This window comes from Sapajus apella, unplaced genomic scaffold, assembly GCF_009761245.1.
Source record: "Sapajus apella isolate SASKATOON/1434 unplaced genomic scaffold, GSC_monkey_1.0 scaffold150, whole genome shotgun sequence".
Taxonomy (NCBI): Eukaryota; Metazoa; Chordata; class Mammalia; order Primates; family Cebidae; genus Sapajus; species Sapajus apella.
Window position 1 is genome coordinate 1,666,589 of NW_022437090.1, and position 19,804 is coordinate 1,686,392.

The 19,804-nt window shown below is 36.6% G+C and overlaps 1 protein-coding gene across 17 annotated transcripts in view; it reads left to right on the forward strand.

Annotated features, from left to right (window-relative positions):
- HMBOX1 (homeobox containing 1) overlaps window positions 1-19,804 on the forward strand; it is a 182,235-nt gene that overhangs the window by 89,710 nt on the left and 72,721 nt on the right. For all 17 annotated transcript variants that reach the window (XM_032265389.1, XM_032265378.1, XM_032265395.1 and 14 more), the window contains one exon: window positions 4,152-4,237. In XM_032265389.1, coding sequence (XP_032121280.1) covers window positions 4,152-4,237 — 86 coding nt within the window. The remainder of the gene's footprint in view (window positions 1-4,151; window positions 4,238-19,804) is intronic.

Consider the following 19,804-nt stretch of genomic DNA (forward strand, 5'->3'; position numbering starts at 1 on the left):
TTATATTTGAAGTAAGCCATGGAATCAAAGACAAGATCAGCCTACGCTTCACTTTAATCCCATTAAGACTTGAGGCACAGAAATCTTCTTGAAGAGTATGAGATTTTAGAAGAGAGGAAGGAGAGGATACATTCTTTTTAAGGAGGATGTTAAATTGCAATGAAGAGAGAAATGAGGGGTGGGAGAAGATGAGAGAATTAGATTTAGAGTAAATGAAGTTTCACTTCACACAATAAAGTGGTGATTTCATAGATTACAATGAGGACAATAGTAGTAGCGGTCCTTAAGGCTGAATGAGGAGAGAATAAGGCGGGGTGGGGGTGGTGGAGGTGAAGGGTGATGTCAAAGTTTGAACAACAAAGCTAACCTACTAGCATGGAACTTTAAAAAATACTTAAGAGAACTGGACACAACGAAAGTAGAATATATTTACTATTTTGAAAATACCTAGTGAAACCAACTAAATGACCCATCACGGCTTGTGTATAGAACTCTTAATGCTACCTTAAAGTACCTGGTATAGATGTTTACTTCGGTCTTATGTGATTATAGCAGATCAGTTGTTTCTTCTTTTCATGGGAACTTTTCTGAATTTTTATAAAATAATAGTGTTTTTGTAGCATTTTATAACTTCAAAAAATGTTTTGCAATGAATTTTTGGTTCTGTGTATTACAGACATGCATATTTAATTTCATTGCTAGGAGAAAAAATTTAAAAGCCTTGTGAAGGGGGTGTTAATACTTTTTGTTGTTGTTGTTGTTAGATGGAGTTCCACTGTGGCGCCCCAGGCTGGATTGCAGTGGTGCAGTCTTGGCTCACTACAGCCACCACCCCCTGGGTTCAAGCAATTCTCCTGTCTTAGCCTCCCAAGTAGCTGGGATTACAGGCGTGTGCCACCACACCTGGCTAATTTTTGTATTTTTAGTAGAGATGGGGTTTCCCCATATTGCCCAGGCTGGTCTCCCAAAGTTCTGGGATTACAGGAGTGAGTGACTGCACCTGGCCAATGCTTTTATTTTATTAGATGAAACAGTAGGTATTCAGTTTTGTTAAATGATTTGCCCATACATACCCTTATATTTTAAGTCTTTTGTTTTGATTTTTGAGAAAGCTCTGTGGTAAAGCAGTGAAGATTTTTTATTTCTATTTTTTTTGAGGCGGAGTCTCGCTCTGTCACCCAGGCTGGAATGCAGTGGCACGACTTCGGTTTACTGCAACCTCTGCCTCCAGGGTTCAAGCAGTTCTCCTACCTCAGCTTCCTGAGTAGCTGACATTACAGGTGCGCACCACCACACCCAGCTAGATTTTTAATATTTTTGTTAGAGGCGGGGTCTCACCATGTTGGCCAGGCTGGTCTCAAACTCCTCACCTCAAGTGATGTGCCTGCCTCGGCCTCCCAAAGTGTTGGGATTAAGGTGTTGTGAGCCACCATGCCTGGCTATTTCCATTTTTTAAAACATTATCAGTACTTAGAAACTTGTCAAGTATCTAAAAATGTGAATTGCTACTGTTTGGCAGATTTTTGGGGTTCCTTCTGTCTTGTACAGTCCTTAGTAATATATATCATGCTGCAAGGCTGTGAATAATTTACAAACTGGATATTTCTTATTGCAATAATTGACTTATCTCTTCTGTATGATTTAGTGTCTACTGTAGATGAATTTGATTTAAAATAAATTGATTTAAATTTCAATGTAAATTAGTAGTCAGAAAACCCCATTGAATTATTTTCCCCCACAAAAGTACATTTTTTAATTTAACCTGAAGAAATACCCTTTTAAATTCAGTTTCATTTCTCTGTAGGATCATTCTATATATAAAAGCAATACTTTAAAAAATTTCAGGTTAATTTTATATTTATATTAGAAACCAAATGATTTCATTGTTTTATTTGTATAAGCCAATTGAAGTAGTGCTGAAGTTACCTCTTGCACATTGCTTATCGATGCATATTAGAAAGCTTTCGTTCTACATTACCTGCATTTTAGTCAGCAGTTATTTTGTTTGACTTTAAAATATATTTATTTGTACCTTTTTCTTTTTCGTATACACGATTTTAAAATAAAATGTGAATGCATATTTTTCAAAGAAATATTTCAGATGTAGGCAGGCATTCTGGGAAGAATCAAAACCAGAATCTAGATTAGTATGAGAAATTTTAAATACTGCATTAGGCATTTGATTATTTTTCTTCCTTTAGGAATAATTTTTATTAGGATTTCCAACAGATAGATCAGCCGTATCCTGTGGAGCTACAGATTGGAATCACCTCTCTGTTATTTTCCAAAATTTCCCAAAGGGAGCATGGATTTACAGCAGAGTCCTTACAATAGATCATGTAACACCTATTCGTCTGGATGAGCTAAAATACCTCATCCAAGTTAAATCACAACTCATTGTTTTTTGAATGGGATGCTTTAATTTTTCCAAATAGTCTATGGAGAGATGTGAACCCCTCGAAAGAGTTTCTGGTTGTTTCACAAAACAGTTGTTAAGGTTTTGTGATCCCTTTGTCACAGATCAGGGGTCAGCAAACTTCTTCTCTAAAGGACCAGATAGTCAGAATTTTAGACTTTTTGGCCAAGAGGCAAAATTATAATGTAGAGACATAGGCTGGGCATGATGGCTCACGCCTATAATCCCAGAACTCTGGGAGGCCAAGGCAGGAGGATCACATGAGGTCCGGAGTTCAGACCAGCTTGCCCAACATGGTGAAACCCCATCTCTACTAAAAATACAAAAATTAGCCAGGTGTAGTGGTGCATACCTATAATTCCAGCTACTCAGGAGGCTGAAGCAGGAGAATTGCTTACGCCTAGGAAGCAGAGGTTGCAGTGAGCCAAGACCGTGTCACTGCACTCCATCGTGGGCTACAGAGTGAGACTCCGTCTCAAAAAAAAAAAGGGATATAATGTAGAGACATACACAAGACAGAAAACAAACAGCCACAAATTTCTATTGACAAAAGTCAATGCAGAATAATAATAACTGGGTACAGTTTTTGAAAATATAGAATGAAATTGCAGGGGGAGCGATATTTTGCTTAGTTTGTGTTTATTATTAGCATTTTCTGTCATCAAATTGATTGCAAATGTCCATCTCTGAAAATGATTCTTAGCTCATAGGTTGTATAAAAATAGGTGGCAGGCCGGAAGTAGCCCATAGGCCGTAATTTTCTGACCCTGTGTTAGATAAGAAGTTACCTCTATTCTGTGTTACTTTTGAGCTTGAACAGAAACCACTGCCTGATTTATGTAATCCTTTTGAAGATAAAGCATTCAACGAGAAATTGGTCAGTTTTAAGGGTTTAACTATAATTTTTGTTTATTAATACTTGTTCTGGTGGAGAAACAGAAGTCTTGCCATTCATTGTCATTCTTGTGAACGTCTAGTCTTTTGAGAATTTGTTGAGTCTTTAAAAATTTGTTACAGGCATTTTAGTGGAGGAAAAATGAGATCTATAATATAATATCAAGGACACTGAATATTGTGTAGTTTTAAGTATTCTTATATATGATACAAAATGAATAAATGACTTTTAATACTAAAACTTTATATTCAACTCATCCCACTTTAAATTTTTTGTTTATACAGGAAAAGAAGTTAAAGAGCAAAGCCTTTCTTCAGATGGCTAACATTTTTACAGTTGTGAGAATGATGATTTCTTTTTCCTTAATCATTTTAAAGGTTTTTAAGTGAACATTATTCATGCAGTTGTGTAGTTAACATGCGAGCCCACAATCTGCTCACAACTGAATTTGTTGTTGTTGCTCTTTATTTTTCTAGGATTTCTGTCTGTGTAAGATATATTCATTCCCCAGTAATGAAACTTTGTATATACCATATGACAGCCTTGTTCCTAATGTGAATTATACAGAGCATGCGATTAACCATCCTCTGGTATGAGACTTACATCTACTGTGGTCTTCACTAAAGCGTCTGTCTGATGGTGTGATGTTTTAGGACTTGAATATTTGGTGTTTCTTGGTTCATTGTAATTTCATATTTTCACACAAGTTTGGTCTGTTTACCTTTTATTTTTGTGTCCTTTCTGTGTTCTCCCCACCTCTCTGCTTCACCTTTCTTTTAGCAAAGATGAGGATTTCTACCTTCAACATACATTGTTGGTCTTGTCTTCTGTTTTTGTTAGGAGGGACAGCAGTGTGATAAAAGAGGAAATCAAAGCCTTTCTTGCCAATCGGAGGATTTCCCAAGCAGTTGTTGCACAGGTAACAGGTAAGAGCTGAAGAGCCCTTTATTCTGGAATCATGTCTAGTCTCTGCCTTCTGGTGCAGATGTTGGAATATTGCTTGCATTTCTGCACTGCATTGCAGATCTGTCAACTTAGGCATAATAATATATGCCTGTGATTTAAAACCCTTTGTCTCCAATATCACCGAACTTCTCTAGTGACTTTTTTTTACTTGTGCTAGTAAATTTTATAGCATTTGTAATAAGCACAAAATTCCCTATTTTGTGGCTAAAAAAGGTTCCTATAGTTTGCTTTTAATTGTAACAGAGTGTATGACACATGCACATCCAACTGCTTTCTATACTATATATTTTTAAAAGCTTTGTAGTCCTCCAAATATAATCCCTGATTATACCAGTTAAAAAATTATTCATGAGGGTAAAGAAAGTTATTTTTTAAACCAGTTTCCATATGTAAAAGCATTCCTTGAAACATTACTGAGAAGAGTTACCGTTGTCTTCTCTTTGTTCTTTATATCCCATCCCATTCTCCACCCCCACCCAAGCCCCATCCTTAGTATGTGGTGTATATGTGTCATTCTCTATTCAGATTGCATTTTTTATGAAGTTCTTAAATTTGGGGGCAGATGTCTTTTCTTTGTTAATGTGTGATCTTTCTTTCCTAGATCCCAGTGATTTGTAAGACCGTTAAAAAAAATTAACTGGACCTTAGTCGTTAGGAGAACCAGAAACTCTTTCAACTACATTTTGTAGTTGCTTCATTGTTGTGCTTTGTGTATTAATAGATATAAAAATTAATTTTCCCCTCCTTTTATTAACATTCTACTAGCTGGCTATTTGAATTTGGGCTTTTCAGCCTCTGTGCCTCAGCTTTCTTCCTTCTACAATGAAATACTTGGATTTGATCTTCAACAATACCTTCTGATTTTAAGATATTATAGTGTGTGTGTGTTTAATATATTACACTAGTAATATATTTTTATAAACAAACTTGTTTATGGTAAAATAATTAACAGTGTCTTTCTGTGTAGCAGTGTTATATATACACCAAAGGACAGTGTGTTAGTTTAATTGTTGTAGTATTTAGGTGTTTTTCTATAGGATATTTAAAATATGTTGTAACCTTTATCTTCAATGACCAAGTTATGGTGCCTAATGCAATGTAAGGACAAGTCAAGCAGGTTTTGGTGAAACTTACTGATGTGGGCTTTGAAAAGATGAAATGTTGTCTTTCAGTACTTACATTTCAGCCTCCATGACTAGAAGCAATAGTATCTTTCAGTTTGCCAGACTAAAACTAAAAAAGACAAAATTGTAGTGTTATACAATAGCATTGCAACATTGATACTTTTTAAGTAGAAGTATTTCTTAGTATACTGATTTCCCTGAATATTGAATCATTTTGGTCTTTTAAAATAGCTTTGAAACCCATCCAACCTTAATTAATGCAAATCATAGTAAAATACCTTTAAAAAGCGTTTCTTGAGCATATCTAAAGGCATTGGGTAAACTATAATGGGTTAAACATGATGCATTATATATAGTATTGCCTTTTTTGGAAAGGGAAACTGAAAGATGTGTTTTTCCATCTTGCTACTCAAAATATAGTACATGGAACAGCATTATTGGCATCACCTGGGAGCTTGCTAGAATTGTAAAACTACTGAGTACTGCTCTAAATGTGCTGAAACATAATTTACATTTTAACCAGAAGCCCAGGTGATTTCAGTTTGAGAAATACTATTCTAGGAGACTGGTAAACTTTACTGACATTAACTTCAATGGATTGGCATTAACATTACCTCACTCGGTAATAGTCATGATGCCATCCCGTTTTTATTTTTGTTTTGTTTTTGGTTTTGAGACAGGGTCTTGCTCTATTGCCAAGGCTGGAGTGCTGTGGCGTGTAATAATGGCTCACTGCAGCCTCCATCTCCTAGGTGTAGCAGTCTTCCCATATCAACTTCCTGAGTAGCTGGGGCTACAGTGGTGTACCACCACACCTGGCTAATTTTTATTTTTTACTTCTTTTTTTTTTTTTTTTTTTTTTTTTATGCAGAGTCAGTCACCCAGGCTGGAGTGCAATGGTGTGATCTGGGCTCACTGCAATGTCTGCCTCCCTGCAAGCGATTCTCCTGCCTCAGCCTCCCAAGTAGCTGGGATTTGAGGCACCTGCCACCACTCCTGGCTAATCTTTGTGTTTTTCGTAGACAGGGTTTGACCATATTGGCCAGGTTGGTCTCGAACTCCAGGGCTCAGGTAATCCACCCACCTAGGCCTCCCAAAGTGCTGTGATTACAGGTGTGAGCCACCGCGCTTCTCCTCTTTTTTACTTTTTGTAGAAATGAGGTTTCACCATATTGCTCAGGCTAGTCTTGAGCTCCTGGGATTACAGGTGTGAGGCACCATGGCACCTGGGCATCATCTCCTGTTTTTGCAAGCAAGAACTGAAAATACATTTACACATTTATTATCTACTGTACCACATGGACCTTTCTTTTGCTGCCATAACTATGGAATTTGGTAGTGTTACAGACATCTTTCCCCAGTTCAGCCTCACCCCAACTTGTTCTTGTCCTCTTCATTTCTACTCCAGAAGTTTGGATTCATCTTCCCTTGATCAGATATCCTTCATGATTCTCTGTTGTCTAAAAAATGAAATTTCTTAATCCTAGCACTTTGGGAGGCCAAGGCTGGTGGATCACCTGAGGTCAGGAGTTCGAGACCAGCCTGGCCAACATGGTGAAACCCCATCTCTACTAAAAATAAAAAATTAGCTGGGCATGGTAGCTGGCACCTGTAATCCCAGCTACTTGGAAGGCTGAGACAAGAGAATCGCTTGAACCCAGGAGGCAGAGGTTGCAGTCAGCGGAGATCGCACCATTGCACTCCAGCCTGGGGGACCAGAGTGAAACTTCCTCTCAAATGAAAAAAAAAAAAAATTTGTAATCTGACTCCAGCCTTCTCTTTTTTGCCATCTTCTATTCAGTATGCCCCGAGCTGAATTTCACTATTTGCTATTTTGAGAATTCTGCTCAGTTGGATGCTTCCAGAGTTTTGGTTGTCCCAAGGATACCTCTCACCTTCTCATCTCAGTCCTACCAATTTCTGTTTATCAAGATTATCTCAGCTGTTACCCTCATTCTAACTTCTTGACCACTTTAGTCCTTGCAGACGTCTCTTTTTTTCTGAAATTAATTACGCTTAGTTCTCCACCTGGAGGTTTAGTACACATTTTAGTTTTGCATTTTTAGAGCAGTGTTCTTCAAGAGTGACCTTTACAAAGAGTCTAGCATTGTACATGTATTCTGAACATTCCTTGTTTACCTAGCTGCCTTGTAGTGTTAAGAAGAGAACTGGTGGCTGGGCGCGGTGGCTCAAGCCTGTAATCCCAGCACTTTGGGAGGCCGAGGCGGGTGGATCACGAGGTCAAGAGATCGAGACCATCCTGGTCAACATGGTAAAACCCCGTCTCTACTAAAAATACAAAAAATTAGCTGGGCATGGTGGTGCGTGCCTGTAATCCCATCTACTCAGGAGGCTGAGGCAGGAGAATTGCCTGAACCCAGGAGGCGGAGGTTGTGGTGAGCCGAGATCGCGCCATTGCACTCCAGCCTGGGTAACAAGAGCGAAACTCCATCTCAAAAAAAAAAAAAAAAGAGAACTGGTGATGCTAACACAAGCTATACATACGAAAATTAGTCCAGTGACTTTGTTCAGTGGCATGCCCTCTCCAAAAATAATAATTTACTTGCTCAACAAATGCTGTGTGAATTTTTGCCCTTAAGGAACTTGCATTTTTATTTTATTTACTTCAGTTGTTTATATAAGGTCTGCGGAATGAGGATGATTGATAACCAGATTGGTTCATTGTCCTATTGGTCAACTTACTGAATTCCTATGTTTTTTTGTGTATTTTGTGTTATATTTTTAACCCAGCCTACCCAGCCATCAAGCTAAACTCAGGGGCAAGGCTTTTCATTGCAGAGAAGAGATCTAGCTAGAGAATAGTGAGGTTACAAACTAAATAAAGGCTGGCCCTTGCAGTTGGTCCACTTAGATTAGAGTGAGCCTGAGTATGGAAGCCTTCTGGTCACCCAGAGCTCACTACCTGCAGTACCTCATCAGTGTATATATGCATTTTTCTGTCTTTAAACAAATTAGTCAAGTGCGTCTTCAAAAAATATGTACCTGACCTACCTTAAGGTTTAGGATGTGGTACTCCTGAATCTTACAACAAGTTCTAAAAAGATTTAAGTTCAACTCTAATATGTGAAATGAGTCAACCTTGAGATAAAAATGAGAACAAGTGGTGCATAACAAAAGAAAATGCTAAATAAAAAAGTGTAATGAGGTACAAAATTATAACACATGTGCATGTTCCAGAAACAAATACAGAAGTTTCTTTTTATAGATTCGGAGGATTTCTATAATAAGATAAACAAGAAGTTCATGGGTGGGGTCTGTATAAATAATATCCTACTGATAGGAAAAATGACAGTATAAACAGGATGTAATAACAGTGCCTGCTGAATTCCCAGCATGTTATTTGTAGCTTCTTTCACAGTCGCAGCTGTTCCCACCAAGGGTGGATTTTTACCTCTGTAAGAGGTCAGCCAAGATTCTAAATTCTCACTAACAATGGTGGGTTGGTAAGCATAGTCCTTGCTTTAGTAATAAACACATGTATTCTGAATTCACTTTCAGGGTAAAATGTTTTCTTAGGCTGTTTAAGAATGCTTAAAACATAATTTTTTTTTAATGACCTCTGGGGAAAAAAAAATCAAGCATGCAGAATAAATGAGTAAATGGGCAGAGCTTGATGAGTGCTTATCAGCCAAAGTAATATATTAATTGGATGCATGTCCTCTGAAGAAATAAATACACGGAAGAAGGAAAAAAACAGCACCTCTGAATTTTAAGAAATGTACCAGAATTTTGTTTTCTTAAAATGTAGTAGTGTGATGAAGAAGTAACAGAATCTCAGTGTTCTGGTCTTTCTGCCATATAATAGGCTTGTGACCCAGAGTCTCATTTTCCTTGTTTATAAGATAAAGGGCTTTAACTAAATAGATTAACTAAATAGTTTCTTTCTTAGTTCCATTTGAGCTGGCTGCTCTAACAAAATACTATGAACTAGGTGGCTTACAAACAAGAGAAATTATTTCTCACAGTTCTAGAGGCTGAGAAGTCCAGGATCCAGCCAGATTCAGTGTCTAGTGAGAGACTGCTTTCTGGCTCATAGATCATGCCATCTCATTGTGTTGTCACATAGTGGCATGGGGAACGGGTCTCTCTTGGCCTCTTTTATTGGGGCCCTAATTCTGGTTCAGAAGGATTCAACTCACATGACCTAATCACCTCCCAAAGATCCCACCTCCTAAAACCATCACCTTGGAGGTAACAATTTCAACATAGGAATTATAGGTGGACATAAACATTCAACCATAGCAGCTTCTATATATATTTTCTAGCTGTCAAATTCTGTTCTAAGTTGTAAATGCATTTTAACAGATGTGCATCTTATCTGTACCTAGTGATTTTCATTCCTAAAACATAAGAATTTGTGTAAAGACAAGTTCTGAACTGGTTTTAGAAATGTTGCAGCTGTACTCAGATCACTTAATTCCTTTTCAACCTATCTTTAAAGTGAAGGATAAAACCACTGCGTATTCTATTTAATTATAGCAATTTCTTTGCAAAGGTGAAGAATTAAGTTCCCTAATCAGAGAACTGAAGATCAGACATTAAAAACTAAAGTGTCAATATATTTAAAAAAAAAAAAAAAAAAACAACTTTATTTTCTAGAGTAGTTTTAGGTTCACAGCTGCCTTCCATACACAGCTCTCTCCCACCATCACCATCCAGTACCAGAGTGATACCTTTGTTACTGTCAGTGAACCTACATTGCCATGTCATTGTCACCTGAAGTTCATAGTTTATATTGGAGTTCACTCTTGGTTTTGCACATCCTATGGTGTTTGGACAAATGTTTAATGACATGTATCCACCACTGTAGTATTACACAGAGTTGTTGTACTGCCTCCAAAATTCTCTGTGCTTTGCTTGTTCATCCTTTCCTCCCCTCAGCTCCTGGCAACCACTGATCTTTATATTGTTTCCCTAGTTTTGCCTTTCTAGAATGTCATATAGTTGAAATCATACAGTGTAGAACTTCAGATTGGCTTCTTTCACATAGTAATATACATTTTCTGTTTCTCCCTGTCTCTTCATGGTTTGATAGCTCCGAATTTCCTGTTAGCATTGAATAATACTCCATTGTCTGGATGTACCACAATTTATTTCTCTCTTCACCTACTGGATGGCATCTTGGTTGCTTCAGAGTTTTAGCAATTACGAATAAAGCTGTTATAAACAAGTAGAATTTCTGTCTATATTAGTAAAGCAATGTTGGTAGAACATAAGTCACAGACTGTGGAATTGTCCTATTATAATACAACCAGAAACAATTGTTGTATTTGACCGGAGCGTAGAAAGTTATCACAAGACAAAAGTATGCCAGATTGCAGGGTCATTTATTATGCCGGCGACCACAGAGGACTCACGTCTCTCCAACCTGTGGTGGCAAAAGGAGGGTGCCACGATTTTTTATACCCGAAAAACCACCTTGGGAGTGGGGGTGAGGGGCGGGGATGGGGATGAAAAGGCTTCAGACATTCTGAGGGCTAGTGGATTCTGTAAATTACCTCCTGGGCAGAGATGAGGGTGGGGGTCTCCGGACATTCCAAGGGCCAGGGGACTTTTGTCATTCCGTTTGTTACTTAAGTGGTTTACAGAAGTCAAGATAAACATTTGTTTACACATTATCTGGTTAAGGTGGAAATCACAGACCTTAGTTACTTATTACAAGTCACAGGAGCCAGGATGGAACTAGCTTGGGCTGGCTTAGTCTGGCAATTGCCGGTAAGCAAAGGCTAGCAATTCTGGCAGTTACTGATAAGAAAAGGTAAGCAGCTTTACATAGTGGCTAGTTTGCAAAGCAAACTAGCAGTTTTATTTACAGTAGCCAAGGCTAGCAGTTATTGTGAGGAGAATGGGGCAGCCATTTCAACTTATCTAAAAACAGTTTTGCATTTTATAAAATAGTTTTGCTCCGGTTCTGGCTCTAGGTCAGCACAATATCACACAATTATCTTGGTAATTTGACAAGATTTTATTAATTCTTACCTAATGGATTTTACCAGTTTTATGTGGATCTCCAATTTGAAGGCTGTCACCTGCCTACAGGATGTGTGGGCCTCTGCATGAAAGATGTAAATCTCTCTCCAAATGGAAGAGGTTTGGAGTTTTTCTTTTCGTTAGAGGAAACCTTTCAAATCTTTGAATGCAGTTTGTTTACTCAACATTATAATTGTTTCGGCAGAGTGCATTTTGGGATTTTCTTTTGTTTTGCAGCCTGGGGGAGTAGGAACAGGTGTTATTCCATGGTTCAAAATATTCTTACTTTTTAATCTCATTTCCTTCTATCTTCTTCTTTAATTTTTTGGAAAATTATTTTCTTGTAAGCATAACATGAAGTTACATTTTTTTCCCCATAGGAGAAAAAACAGCCTCTTCCACATCTAAATGCCCATATTTTCTCACTTCGTTGACAGCTAAGTGAGGAATTGGCAGTGAAAATAATTTTGGAGGGTATTTTTTGTTGTTTGAAAATCAGTTCTCTACAATTATTGAAATTCATTGTGTTGCTGGGGCTTTGATCTTGTCAAATGCAGTGCATAGGAGTATACATTTTTGGTGTAAATATTGGGAAGACTAGTTGTCAGGTATAAAATAGCATCTCTCTTTCACCTGTATATAAAGTAGAAACTGTATTTAAAGGAATGTTATCCTACCGCAAGCCCTGACAGTGACTTATAAAGGTTACGCACAGATGTGGTTTTTCCCTCATTCAGTAATTATCATTTTTGTTTCTCTCCACTTCTTATTTCCTAAGATTGTGGGGAAAAGCCTGTACTTAGATACAATGTTCCTTTGATTGTTGTGTGAAATATTTCTTGCCTAATGTAATTTAAAAATTGTTATATTAAATATGTTAATATGTTAAATATACAGAAATAAATAACAAAAGGAGGAAGTGATGATACCCCAGTAAAAAATTCAGAAGGTATCTCTGTGTGACAAAAAGCAAAACCTGAGACTCAGCTGTAGCTGTCAGTCTTAAAGCAATATCATAAATATCATAAATGACATCCTGGAGAAGAAAGGCTCTGAAGAGAAAATAAATGCCATTTCTTGTAAATTCTAGATATGCTCTTTTATGCAGTAAAGAATTATTCTATTAACTCTTTAAAGTTTTACTCATAATGACACCTTAAATCAAGGTGCTGCAAATAGTTTTGTGAGGAAGATGTAACACTATATTTAGTGTTACTAAATCTATTTAATTAAGGAACTAATGCTTGAACTAACCAAACTACAGCTGAAGGGCTTGATATCTGAGAGGCCTATACGTTTTGAAGCAATCATTCAAATTCTTTTGGCTTAGAAGAAAGCTTTTAATATCAGAATGTGTCAGCTTCAACTAAATTTGACTATATCATTTGATTCTTACAAAATAAAGAATCATTGGAGGGAATTTTGTTTTTTCCTTTGTTTTTAATTACCTTTATTAAGATAAAATTTACATAAGAGTATAGGTCTCTGAGTTTTACCAAACTTATATAGCAGCATTAATCATTACCAAATTTAAGATATGACTATTTCAGTATTCCAAGAAGTTGTCTGGTGCCTTTTTGCAGTCAAATACTGTTCTCCCACCTGCAGTACCTGGCAACCATTCATCCGCATTCCTTCACTATTGATTTACCTTTTCTAGAAATTCATGTCAATGGAATCATACAAAACATATCTTTTGTATCTAACTTCTTTCATTTAGCATGATGCTTTTAAGATTCATGAGTGTTGTTACATATTTCAGTCATTTATGACTTTTGAATGCTGAATACTAATCCACTGAATGGATATAACAAAATTAGTTTATCCATTAATCAGTAGATGGACGTTTGGATTTTTTCCAGGGCTTGTCTATTTAGAACTAAGCTGCTATGAATATTTGGTATATAAGTTTTTGTGTGGGAATATGTTTTCATTTCCTGTGGGTAAGTACCCAGGAGTGGGATTGTGGGATTGTTGGTAAACATACTTTTAACTTTTTAAGACACTGCCAAACTCTTTTCTAGTGTGGCTGTACCATTTTGCATTCCCACCAGCAAAGAATGAGGCCTTACCACTCTGCTCTCTCTTCAGTACTTGGTGTTTATGCTTATTTGTGAGTTGAGTCATTCTAGTGCAAGTACAATGATATCTCGCTCTAATTTTATTTTGCATTTTTCTAATGACTGATTATGTTGAGCATCTTTTTATATGATCACTTGTTATTCGTGTATCTTCTTGGGTGACATGTCTGTCAAATCTTTTGTCTATTCTTTAATCAGGTTTGCCTTATTTATTATAAGAGCTCTTTTTATATTCTGGGTACAAGTCCTTAAATATACAGATATACATATTTCCTAGACCAAGGCTTGCGTTTTGATTTTCTTAATATCTTTCTAAGAGCAAATGTTGTAAATTTTTATGAAGTTGTTATTTATCACTTTTTTTCTTTTGTAGTTTTTGCTTTCTGTGTTGTAAGAAAATTTGCTTAAAGTCTCAAAGATATTCCCATGTTTTCCTCTGTAAGTTTTATCGTTTTAGCTCTTACATTAGTTCTATGGACCATTTAAAGTTAATTTCCGTATTGAGATAAGGGTTGAGGCATTTTTTTTTTCTTACGGAGATCCAGTTGTTAGAACACCATTTGTCAAAAAGTCTGGTCTTTCCCCATTTGATTACTTTGTTTTCTTTGTGGAAACTCAATTGGACATACATGCAAGGTCTGTTTCTGGGCTTTGTATTCTGTTCTGTCAGTCTTTATGTCTGTCCTTACACCAGTGAAAATTAGGTTATTGTAAGTCATGAAATCAGAAAGTATAATTCTTCCCAATGTTGTTTTTCCTTTTCAAGATAAGTGTTGACTTTATAAGTCTTTAGTATTTTTATATACATTTTAAAACTAGCTTTTACGTTTCTACAAAAAGTACATCTGTAGTGAGATTGGGATTGTGTTGAATATATACCTTGATCTGGTATTAAGAATTTACATCTTAATCATATCCAGTCTGAATCTATGAACAAGGTTTGCTATCTTTCTACTTGTTTAGGTCTTTTTTATTTTCTCTCAGCCATTTTAGTGGTTTTCAGTCTACACGTTTTATACATATTAAATTCCTCGCTAAATATTTTATATTTTTGTTGTGATTATATTGGTATTGCTTTTTTTAAAATTTTTTTAAATTTTTAAAATTTTTTATTTTATTTTATTTTATTTTTTTGAGGCGGAGTTTTCGCTCTTGTTACCCAGGCTGGAGTGCAATGGCGCGATCTCGGCTCACCGCAATCTCCGCCTCCTGGGTTCAGGCAATTCTCCTGCCTCAACCTCCTGAGTAGCTGGGATACAGGCATGCACCACCATGCCCAGCTAATTTTTTTTTTTTTTTTTGTATTTTTGGTAGAGACGGGGTTTCACCGTGTTGACCAGGATGGTCTCGATCTCTTAACCTCGTGATCCACCCGCCTCGGCCTCCCAAATTGCTGGGATTACAGGCTTGAGCCACCGCGCCCGGCCAACGATATTGCTTTTAATTTTGGTGCCCACTTCCTTGTTTCTTGTATCATAGATCAGTTGGTTTTATTATATTGACCTGTGAACTTACTTAACTCATTTATTTGTTCTAGTAGCTTAAAAACAAATTTTTTTTTAAGGATTTTCTACACAATCATCTTATCTGTGAATGAGATAATTTTACTTCGTCCTTTTCAATATGTCTTTCTTGTTTCTTCTTTTTCCCCCTTTATTGAACTAGGATCAACAGTTCAATCTTGAATAGAGTGACAAAAGCAGACATCCTTACCTTGTTCCCAGTCATAGGGAGCAAACATTCAATTTTCCACTGTTAAGTAGGATCTTAGCTGTGAGTGTTTCATAGTTGCCCTTTACCAAGATTCCTTTCAAAGAAAGTTTTCTTCTATTTTTAATAGTTTTTATCATGATGGATGTTGTAGTTTATCAAATGCTTTTTCTGTGTCTGTTGAGATGACCAAATGGTTTTTTGCTTAGTCTTGTTAATATGGTAAATCACGTTCATTTACATTCTGGAAAAAATCCCACTCAGTTATGATATTTTATCCATTTTATATCATTTCATTTAATTTGCTGATATTAATAATTATTGCATCTGATATTATTCTGGGTTTATGTTTTACTTTCCTGTGTTCTTTCTATTCTTATTATAACAAAACTATACAATGACATTACAACGTTCGCCTCATGAGATAAGTTGCAAAGTGGTCCATTCTCTTGTATTTTCTGGAAGCATTTGTGTAGAATTGGTATTATTTCTTTCTTAAATATCTTTGCAACTATACCTTTTTTATTACAGTGAATATCTTACACTGTTCATAATTTTACTACCTGGATCATAGGGCTTGTACCCTGTACTGAAGTCAGCAGAATAGAATATAGAACGGTAGAGATTATTGGGTCCTTAATACCTTAAAGATTTCCAGCACTTTCCTACATAATTTTACCCATGGCCCAAATATTTTTCTCTTGCCAGTTGCCTAAAATAACAGAATTACTAACCACAAACCAAATTAAATTAGCTTTAAGCACAGCAGTGGCCCTTCCCTTATGTCCTTCTGAGTAAAGAACATAGTTTTTACTTGCTAAGCTAGGAGATTTTGCCTCCTATAGTAGTTTTAAAAATACTGATTGGCCTATCACTAGATCTCCTAAGCAAATCCGTGAACACCATCTTGCTTTTGAACACATTGTGATTTGAAAGTATAAGTCCACTATGATATTGCCCCAGGCTCATCATTATTCTTGATGAGAAATGTAGCCTAGGATTCTTAAAAACTTTCTTAATGTGATCTTTCATTTAATGTTCTCAGTCATTTTAAGAACTAGAAGATGCTGTTTTCTTAAAAGTGTTTTTTTCTCCTTTGACAGTTGTAAACATAGCTGCCTTTTGCTTCCAAGCCCTTCCATTGCTCAACAGTTTTTGTAGGACATTTTATTACCAGTTTATCTTGATTTTTCTAGGAGATAAAAAGGGTCTTTGAAGTCCTTGAGTGCTGTGTGTTAAAATAATTACTATCATGCATAATAGATAGTAAGAAGAAATATCTTAACCCATTGTTTAGCCACATTGTTTTTACAGTCTTCAGCTTTATCATTATGCCGAATCCATATCAGCATCTAGCTATCCAAGTGAGCTATAGATGGCTGGTAGCTCTGCTTTTTACTAGCCCTCACCCTCTTAGCTAAACCTCTTTTTTTTTTAGGGTTTTTATTTTTAGCTATAACATATTTAACACTATCAGGTGTTAGATGCCATGCTAACAGTTTTATATACTTGAGAAGCAGATGTTAACTTCCTCAGTTATGAATGAGAAAACCCAGGCTTAAGGGGATTGACTTATTTGCCAGTAGTCATGCAGTTATTTGCTGTTTGTTTTGCTACACAGCCACTACTCTTTACATAGTAATTTGGTGTCTAGAGAAAATATAGTACCATTGTCAAGGGTGTGACTTTGAGGATGGACTGCCTGGGTTCAAAAATCTGATTTCTATCCCTTATTTATTATATAACTTTGGCCAAATTACTGAATGTCTTAAGCCTCAATTTCTCCTCTTCTAGAAAACAGAATAACAGTAGTACCTACGTAAATGAGTACTTGAGTGGATTAAATGAGTTAGTTTAGGTAGAGTTTCAAATAGCACATAGGTAAATGCCATAGAAGTTTTTCTATTATTATCATTGTTAATCATTATAATTGCATAATTTTCAGCAGGTAATCATTTTTCATTCATGTCTCTCCAGATCGACTTTCCTAAAGCTGAGTTTCCTGTGACCAAATATGTTAACCATAATATTTATAGCTTTGGGCCACTTAATAATGAACTTTTAAACAATAAATGTACTTTTTATATTAGGAAATATATTCATGTGGTTCAAACTTCAGAAGTACTTTCAGAAGAGTATACATGCTAAGTCTCCTCCTCGTTCCCTAGCCATATCCCCTTCCCGGATGTTAATGTTAACAGTTTCTTCAGAGGTTTTATGTATTTATTAACAAGTAAGTATATTCATTGTCTTTTTGTGCCAAATCAACACTTAGATTTTTTTAACTTGGAAATTATTCCATATCGGTATATAAGAGTATTATTACTGTTTTTCAAAAGGCCATAGTATACCATCTCCCTGGTATATAAATTTTAACTATTAATAGTTAGCAATTAAGGAACTATTTTAAACTATTTTTTGTGTTTATTCCATACAAAGTGGATACTACTTATGTAACAAATAAGATATATTTTGATAAAGATTTAGATAAGATTTTAATTTGATGATAAATAACGTTATTCTTTAAAATCTACATACTCTTGTAAGAGTAGCATTTTTTAAAGTTTTTACTGTGTAATTTTTCTAGGAATTTATCTTATAGAAATATTTGCTTATGTCTAGAATGACAACAGTACAAGAATATTTATTGCAGCATATTATGTGATGACAAAATGCTGTAAATAACCTGCATGCCTACCAGTAGAGGCTAGCTAGGTAAATTGTGATACATGTATGCTATGGAGTACTGTTTGTTTATAAAAGAATAAAGCAGTTCTGTATGTCTCTAGTGGATTGAAGAAGGGAATAGGTTGTAAGATATGAGTGGAAGATGACTTATTTTTGTTCCTTTTGGATTTTGTATCCCATGTATAACTTCTGTATTTAAAAAAAAAAAAAAAAAAAAAAACTAGTACCAATTTTAAAAACATATGTTGTATTGGACTGAGCGTAGAAAGTTATCACCAAGAAAGAAGTATGCCAGATTGCAGGGTCATTTATTATGCCGGCGACCACAGAGGACTCACGTCTCTCCAACCTGTGGTGTCAAAAGGAGGGTGCCACAACTTTTTATACTGGAAAAATCACCTTGGGTGTGAGGGTGAGGAACCGGGATGGGGATGAAAAGGTTTCCGACATTCCAAGGGCTTGGGGATTCTGTGATTCACCTCCTGGGCGGAGACAAGGGCGGGGGTCTCCGGACATTCCAAGGTCCAGGGGATTCTGTAATTCACCTCCTGGGTGGAGACAAGGGCGGGGGTCTCTGGACATTCCAAGGGCCAGGGGACTTTTGTCATTCTGTTTGTTACTTCAGTGGTTTACAGAAGTCAAGATAAGCATTTGTTTACACACAGATCTTAGTTATCCCGGGCTGCTTATTTTAGTTATTACTAAATAACTAAAGCAAAGGCTAGCAGTTCTGGCACAATATCACAATATGTTACGTCACAAACTCAATAACAAATGGAAGATGACTTATTTTTGTTCCTTTTGGATTTCGTATCCCATGTATAACTTCTGTGTTAAAAAAAAAAACTAGCACCAATTTTAAAAACATATGTTACGTCACAAACTCAGTAACAATCTCTACCGGCAGAATCAACTCAAGGGTTGCCAGTTTGTTTATTGCGCTCTCTGATGTTGTATTTGACCGGAGCGTAGAAAGTTATCACCAAGACAAAAGTATGCCAGATTGCAGGGTCATTTATTATGCCGGCGACCACAGAGGACTCACGTCTCTCCAACCTGTGGTGGCAAAAGGAGGGTGCCACGATTTTTTATACCTGAAAAACCACCTTGGGAGTGGGGGTGAGGGGCGGGGATGGGGATGAAAAGGTTTCGGACATTTCAAGGGCTAGTGGATTCTGTGATTCACCTCCTGGGTGGAGACAAGGGCGGGGGTCTCCGGACATTCCAAGGGCTAGGGGACTTTTGCCATTCTGTTTGTTACCTCAGTGGTTTACAGAAGTCAAGATATACATTTGTTTACACATCGTCTGGGTGGTGATAGAAGTCACAGATTTTAGCAGTTACTGATAAGAAAAGGTAAGCAGCTTTACATAGTTTTGAAGAACAAACTAGCAGTTCTATTTACAGAGGCCAAGGACAGTAGTTATTGTGAGGAGAATGGGGCAGCCATTTCAACTTATCTAAAAACAGTTTTGCATTTTATAAAATAGTTTTGCTCCGGTTCTGGCTCTAGGCCAGCATAATATCACACTGATACCAATCAGAATCACAACAAGATTTTGTTGTTTTTGTCAACATGAATCTAAAGTTTATATGGAAGAAAAAAATGCATGAGAGTAACTAAGAGATTGTTTAAAAAGAACTGGGGAAAACCAGGCATGGTGACTCACATCCATAATCCCAGTACTTTGGGAGGCTGAGGCAGGCAGATGGCTTGAGGTCAGGAGTTCAGGAGTAGCCTGGTCAACATGGTAAAACCCATCTCTACTAAAAATAAAAAATGTGCTGGGCATGGTGGCACATGCCTGTAATCCCAGCTATTTGGGAGGCTAAGGAAGGAGAATCATTTGAACCCAGGAGATGGAGGCTGCAGTGAGGCCAGATTGTGCCACTGCACTCCAGCCTGGGCGACAGAGCCAGACCATCTCAAAAA